General features: G+C 39.4%; 1 protein-coding gene across 1 annotated transcript; it reads right to left on the bottom strand.

Moving 5' to 3' along the window:
- Positions 1–890: 890 nt before the first annotated feature.
- On the bottom strand, positions 891–7,053 carry LOC118313026 (polyunsaturated fatty acid lipoxygenase ALOX15B-like). Its single transcript, XM_035638216.2, has 15 exons — positions 6,960–7,053; positions 6,574–6,752; positions 6,165–6,369; positions 5,920–6,001; positions 5,392–5,514; positions 5,192–5,295; positions 4,524–4,690; positions 4,208–4,351; positions 3,863–4,066; positions 3,624–3,710; positions 3,339–3,508; positions 2,550–2,671; positions 2,307–2,407; positions 1,632–1,802; positions 891–1,537 (listed from the first exon to the last, which is right to left on the bottom strand). The coding sequence occupies exons 2-15, from the start codon at positions 6,724–6,726 to the stop codon at positions 1,358–1,360; spliced, it is 2,013 nt and encodes a 670-aa protein (XP_035494109.1). The 5' UTR covers positions 6,727–6,752; positions 6,960–7,053; the 3' UTR covers positions 891–1,357.
- Between the last annotated feature and the right edge of the window lie 773 nt (positions 7,054–7,826).

The raw sequence follows: 7,826 nt of genomic DNA, 5'->3' as shown, positions 1-7,826 counted from the left end.
AGGAGTACTGCAAGACACCTTTACAACTTCAGGTGAAGTTGTAACCTCCCTGTCGCTGCTTCCAGAGGAGGCGTGGTTAGCAGGATGGAACATTCTGGGTTGGCACCTGTTAATGGAAGTGACGACTTCAGCGGCCTTTCTCTGTTTGCGAGAGAGGGACATCAGTATGTAGCCATGTACATGCTAAGTTCATTATAGTTGGTTTATCTAGAGGTAAATTTTGTTCAGTTAAGCTGAGTTAACTGTTATTTTGTTTTCCATTGATTGTACACATTTTTGGGTTACACGTGTAACATGGGACCACCATTTTTGTAAATAAACACTTGTGATACCTCGACACCGCTTCTGAGTTTGCCTCCTACAAATGTAAAGGCCGCTCTGGTCAGGCTTCCCACGCCCTTATCACATATTTCTTATCGCTCGTCACATTTGTATTAAGCTGCGCTGGTGAAACTACCAATCTGCCAGTCTGAAAGTAATGTAATGCTTGTCTCTGTGATTCAGTGCTTGTGTCCCCCAAATAACAAGGAAACACTTGAAAAGGGAAAATCTAACACAATGTGATGCCATTAATTTGCAAGCCAGGGAATCGTGCCTGTGGGGGTTGGGAAAGTCAACGGATGTGCTGTGGTTTGAAAACAGGAATGATCTTAGCCTTTAACCTGGAAAGATGAACATAGAAAAATACATGTATAATGGCACTGGCACTGCCATTGCGATCTATTAATATTACAGCCAGCAGCTTTCCTTTGTATTTTCAAAATGCAGATCCATGTTAGCTTAATACTTTCACACCGATAGTGAATTTGGAGTGCAACAATTCTCATTGCAGCATATTCCAACATAAGACCAAGTTTGTTTTGTATGAAGAATGTATAGAGACGAAGTAATAAGAGGTTGCTTTGCATAGTATTTATTGAGGCTTTTGCTGCAATAAGTAAATGATAAATCAGTCACAAGTTTTATATTCATGCAAGTCATCATGTTTGTTTTCATCCTTAAAACAATACATTGACAAAAGCTTGAAAGATTTTTTTCTTTTACAGGTAACATTTCAAATAGAAAATTAAACCACAGTAAATCAATGCGAATAAACACATTAGTAGTCACAACAGTTAACAGCTTCACACAGTGTATTTTGTTGTTGTTTTTTGATAAACTGCCCTGTATAGTCTTACTTGTGAACTAAGATTTACGAGGTGAAATAAATAACTTTTTCCATATAGTTTGTTCTTTGATCAATGACATTGTATATAAGTTGCAGATAAGCAAGCAATAAAAAGAAAATATCATCAAAGAGACACAGCACACTTCTTCCCCTAGTTCCTCATCCCTGGACTTCAGATCATTTTGCTAATCAAATAGCAACACTATTTTCTAACTCCGCTGGATCCAGGTAAGTGTATGGGATGTCCAGACTCTTGTTTCTCCATTTGATGGCTTCACTCAGCAACTTGAGCTCTCTCTGAAAAGCCTGTATCATGTTGCAGGGAATCTCCTCACTGAAATGACCTTCTTGGTATTGGCCAAGCGGGACCTGATGATCAATGATACAATAAAAAAACAAAAAAAACATGAACTAACCTTATGCAACGGTATGAGTTATTTTTCATGAAGTCTTGGGTACTTACAAAGTCAGAAGACTGCTTGCTGAGCAGCCACATGGTGGACATGCCCTGAACGGTTGTGCTGATGTAAGGGAATGTACGCAGCATAATGTCTTCGCTTGTTGTTCCCTTTTTAGTTGGTGGAGGACATTGCAGGGTGATGGGAGTGTTGGGCATCCAGCCCCCGAAGTCATACTACAATAAACAAACGATTAATCGAAAACTGTTTAATACCTTTTGAAGCATTCAGTAGCACTGTGATCATGTGAACAAAAAAAGTACTTTTATTCAGTAATGCTTGTAGCTTGGTAGTAGGGGATGTCAGTTGGCTGTTGTTTTCTCTACTTGGGTAACAACTATCAAACTGATTGCCATTGAACTGTGTCCATGGTCCCCAGACGATGAATCCTGGCGGATTTCATGATCCCCTGACCTTTTCCTCTAGCAACACCATGAGGTTAACAATTGTTGTTTATGGGAGAAATGTCTCTGAAAAAATTACTGCCGGGTTGCCATTGAATTTGATTTAGACATTCATGTCAGGATGAATTGCATACAATATGGTGAGCCTCTGACAAACTTATGATTGTTCATATTTATTTTGTTTTTGACAAAATACCTACAAAACATCAGCTTCACTTTGTGCTTTGTTAAACAGCACCAGTAAACTAATCAGCAGAGTACATTCAAAGGATTTACCTGTCCAGTGTTCACAGCTGAGTGCTGACCTGAGCACGTGAAGATCACCATGGTGACAAACTTGATCAGCTCACCCACGGTGGTGAATCTCCGTGGAATTCCTGAGAAATAAAGAGCACAAACTACTTTAATAAAGGAGGAAGTTGACTAAACATCAAAATAAACATTTTACTTATTGATTCATGAAAATATAATGGTATGTAAACATGCATGTAAAGCACCAGATTTTTCTTTAAATCCCACCTGTGTCAACTTGAGAAAGGAATCCATGTTCAAAAATGTCCCGAATCCACTTCTGCAGCTCAGTGTCCTGCTCGACCTCACCATCATTCTTGTAGAAGAAGCGGAGTACTCCGTCCACAAACCTTTGAGAAAATGTGGGGAAAGAACTGTCAAATACTTTCCTCCTTGAAATAAACATACATTTATGCACACCCTAGTAGTGGAGACTATTCTCTCAGCTGTTTTGATACTCAACCCTTTAGCAGAAGATATTAACAAATGTTCTTTTTTGGGGATCTTAGCATGATGTATATACACCTTTAAAGGAACAGTTTGACATTTTTGGGAAATGTACTTCTTTGCTTTCTTGCCTAGACTTACTACGATGAGAAAAATCGACATCACTCATTCATCTGTGCATTGCAGTAACTGTGAAGCTACAGCAGAGCGACTTAGCTTAGCATGAAGACTGTGTGCAGGGGGAATCAGCTGGCTTGGGTTAGTTCAAAGTTAAAATGTGCCTACCAGCACCTCTAAATCATAATAACTAACAAGTTGTATCTCTTTTGTTTGAGCTCAAGCAGAATTGTGAAAGTAATAGCATGCTAACAACTATTTCTTGGTGAACAGTGGCGGAATTGATGAAAGGAAACTGTTGGTAAAGAGCAGAAGAAGAGGTAGAGACCTTGTTGAGTGTCCCCAATATTGCCAATGCCTCTAAAGTGAATTTCGTAACTTATCATATCTTTACAAGGTTTATAGTCTTTATACTATGTAAATACAATGCAGAATGAAAATTGTCTATTATACCTGTGAATGATATTCCAAAGCCTGAGTCCATCATCCCTGTAGTAGTAGTTTGGAATGTCCTCCACCCCACGCTCAGCAATGTCCTCTGGTAAACAGAGGGAGCTGTAGGTCACTGCTGACAGTGATTTCTTCAGGATTGTGAACATAGCATCTCCACCAGAGGCTGCAAACTAGAGTACAGTCAAATGTGAATGGAACATAGTGAAAGGACAAATAATGTTCATGACCATGAAATAAAAAATAATGCTGGTAATAGTTAACTCATTGTGGTGATCTTTTTTGTACCTGTGAGAAAACTCCCTTGTCAGATATTAGAAGATTTCGAGCAAGGTAGTTGATCTGCAGAGTGTAGCGAGTGTGAGGTACAAGGAGCTGAGGGAAAGAGGGAAAAGTGTGAGTAGAATCATTTTTACGAACAAAGACAGTTCTTGATGCTTTCATACCATTTAGTGGTGTGAATTTTCAGTTCATGTGAAACACAAAAACGCGATGGTTCCTCATCTTCAGTCGACAAATTCTGTTACCTTGTACAGTGGATGCACCGCGGGAATGTTGCGCAGCAGTGACACTGCAAAGACTTCAGCCAGCAGGTGAGTGCGCAGCAGGTGAACATTGAGTTGATGCTCATTGAAATCTGCACTTCTCACAAAAATCTTGGCAATCAACCAGTCATAGCAAGAATCAGCAGGATTAAAGATTGGATTGTTATCTGCTGGAGTTTGCCTCAGCTACAGGACGAGATAGTGAGACATGGTTAATTCAATCCAATCGATCCAATGCCAAAAGAAAGAATTCATACTAGCCACAGCAGCGGCTTTAGGCAAAATATCCAAAGTCTGATGTCAGCCATATTTGAGTGTTTATCTCACCTGAATAGCGATTGGCATCAACTTGTCATTTGGTGTTTTGTGGAGCAGGACGAGGGGAGCCATCAAGTACTGCCTCTTCCCATTAATGGTGTTTGCTTGTACTCCATCCAAACGCTTGTAGTCACACAGGAATATGTTGCCTCTCTGTTTGAAATTTCATTGAAGTAAAAAAAAAAATCTACTGTAAGTATTTGACTAATATTCAGTGTGAATGTTTCATATGCAAAATGAACATGCAAAACATAAGGCAAAACATGGTTCTTTGACGCAGATCAATTACATACAAGGGGATTTTCAGTCAGCATGAGACAATCACCTTCATTTCTTCTGCCAAGCTACCCTGACCACATAAGAAGACCATGTCATCAGTGACAGGAAAGTTGTCTGGCAGGACTTTGCAACGTTTGATCAATATGGGGTTGACACCATTTAGATACTGGTTGCCAAAGAGTGCATCCTCCTTCCAATGTTTCTGGACATATTCTGGGAAAAAAACAAGTTTTATTGAGTTTTGCGCAACACAGTCTTTCTCTGCCATTGTTATTTAGCTTAACTGTACACTACATGTGAAACAGGGAAGTGGAAAAGAATGTTACCACTAAATGAGCCTAGTACATTTGATTGATAGATTGATTGGGAATTTATTTCGAACGTGGAAAAGAAAACAGCCATGTAAAACAAAAAATAATAATCTTACACAAAATAGAAAGCATAGACATGGGAAGAAGAACACACCTATTTAATCCTCCCATTTTACAATAAGTGAATTAGCTTATAAGCTTCCTCAGTCATAGAAATTTACTCAGGAATTCCAAAAATAAACTATAAGTAAATAAAATAAAATAAAAACGAAAAAATGGAAACCAAGAAAAAACAAATAACAATTTAAATAAATAGACCATAAACAAACAATGCCAATCAAACAGCTTCATCCCTGTCATACAGAATAAAGTGTCCCATCGACCTGTCATGATATCACAGTACCTGATATGTCAGTCTGTCTGGAGCAGAACACCCGATCGACATTGTCAATATCAGCCCATGGTTCATGGCAATCATCCAGTCCCTTCAGTTGCAGCTCCACCAGCCTATAGCATAAAAACAGAGTCCCTTTATTATACATTTTGATAAGAAGATATGTTAATAGTTTAATAAATAAATCTGTCAGAATCTGAGGACTTTACCCAGCTGCTGCAGTGAAGAGAAACTCTGTTTGCTTGGTGAAGGAGAACCGAACCTCACATGGCAGAGATGAGAGGTTTTCCGCCTCTATGCAGTGGGGTAGTCCCTCTTTAAACGCATACCACCTTGGAAAAATAGAGAAGAGCAGAGTCATGAGGAACATTGAACGGCAGATACCCTTGTACCTGGAGTTTTATGTAGTGTGCAACCATAATCAACTTGACAAATATTACATTTTACAATTTGGCAATGTATGTTATAGTGTAATGCATTTAAATACACCTTGAGTGCATGTTGGCTTCGGGGTATATCCATTCATCCATCTATCGTCTACCACCTTATCTATTTAAGGAGGTCGCGGGGGGACTGGAGCCAATCCCAGCTCACATTGGGTGAGAGGCTGGCTACACCCTGGACAGGTCGAACCCAGGACCGTTCTTGCTGTGAGGTGAAAGTGCTAACCACTACACCACCGTGCCGCCGCTTTTGGGTATATAATGCTTAAAATTGTACAAACTCTGATCTCTCACCGATAGTCCTCCGCTCGCTGCTTGAGCTCCTGCTGCCTGGCATACAAGCCAAGAGAATTGGTGTCTTCATAAACTCTCAGAGCTTAAAAGAAAAACAAAGAACCACAGCGAGTTTTACAATTGTTAGATATAGATATGATATGTTGGCAGACATTTGCTCCAGCTTGCAGGACCTGTCTTACTTTATGTCATACTGTGGTGAGTAAATAGTGTACAAGTTGTAGGACGAGCAGCTTTCTACCAACCTGTTCCTTCTCTGAAGCGGTGCACTTCACTGTCAGTGATCCACTGGTGAATGGGGAACCGGTAAGTGTGTCCCTCAGGGGATTTCACTTCCACCTTAGACAGGAACCAATCGTCATCTGGGAACATTGGGAGACGCTGCTTGTCCAGCTCTATCAGAACCAATTTTCCAAGGGAGGCAGGGCAGTTGATAGTAAAACAAGCCTCCTAAAGTGATGACAGAAATAGTTTGAAAATATGAATCCATGATATCAAGATTTTAAATAGTTACCATACAGTTACTGAATGTATAAGTATGGACAAAATAAAAGACACAATATGATGGCCTACGGTGTGCCTGTAATCTCACATAGGCAAAGCTGAGGAAGTGTGCTATACATTTTAACATGGAGAGGGACATTCCAAACTTACTGCTCCTTTGACGAAGTTTAAAGCCCCTTTGAAATTCAGGAGCCAACTGCGATCACTCTCATGATCTGCGCCCACCAACTTAATGTAGACATTGTTAAAAGTGGCGGCATAAACAAAATCTGTAGTGAACACTGTCACTTGGTAGGTCGCCATTTTCACTCTGGAGTAGATGAAGAATCCTGGCAGGGAAAGAATAACAGAAATCACCTACAGCACTGATTAAGTTAACCATCACTACTAGATGAACATATATATATACTGGTAGCATCATGAAAAGAGCACTGGCAAAAGTTTCTATAACAACGAATATTAAATAAGGCTCTTTCTTGATCTTTTACTACTCAATCATTGCTGATGTAGATCATTTCAAAGAGCATCTCTCTTACCACTGCGAAGGAGAGCAAGAAGTTCCTTTGATGGAAATCACCACTGGCTTCTCTTTTTATACATTCACTTTTGTGGGTGTGTCCAGCCGACTCTGGTGCAACTACATTCATTTTATTGACAAATGACAGGATTGCGCAAAAAATCACACCTCAATGCAACATTAGTTCGTTGAAGCAAAAGAAAACATGTGGGAGACATGTCAAGGCTCGCATGAGTTGTAATCATGAGAAATGAGTAAGATGAGTAAAAACTGCACACGCATGCAACATTCTTGACCTGGCATGAAACAGTGGGATTGTAAAATGGACTTTATATATATAGCACTTTTCTAGTCATATAGACCACTCAAATTCACCCATTCAAACAGCGCTGCTATTCACCGCGCTTTATTCATTATTTATTTATTTATTTATTTATTTATTTATAATGTCATACACATTCATACACTGCCGGAAGAGCCGACAGAGGCAATTTAGGGTTAAGTGTCTTGCCCAAGGTCACCGGCATGTGGAGCACAGAAGCTAGGAAAGACTCTTCCTCCTGAGCCACATGCTCAAACAGGAAATACGACTGAGCAATATTGCTCAAACATTTCAGCAAATTAATGAATGTTTGATGAGGAAGTTTCTGTGGAAGATATGAGGTAATTTTCTAAGGAATCGATCATTTTGTATGACGAAAGGTAACGGCCTGATGTGACTTAGCAGCTCGCTTTACATCTTCCTGTTGCAATAAAACTACAACAAATTATTACTTTATTATTAATTAATGATAGTTTAAGGTAAAACAGTTGTTGATTGTTATGATAATCATAATGAGGTGGACATTTCACAACAATAACCTTTTTATGTCTATCATCTAGTGTA

Source organism: Scophthalmus maximus, chromosome 8, assembly GCF_022379125.1.
Source record: "Scophthalmus maximus strain ysfricsl-2021 chromosome 8, ASM2237912v1, whole genome shotgun sequence".
In the NCBI taxonomy this organism is placed as follows: Eukaryota; Metazoa; Chordata; class Actinopteri; order Pleuronectiformes; family Scophthalmidae; genus Scophthalmus; species Scophthalmus maximus.
The sequence above is the reverse complement of the archived record's forward strand: the minus strand, read 5'-3'. Positions and strand labels throughout refer to the sequence as shown.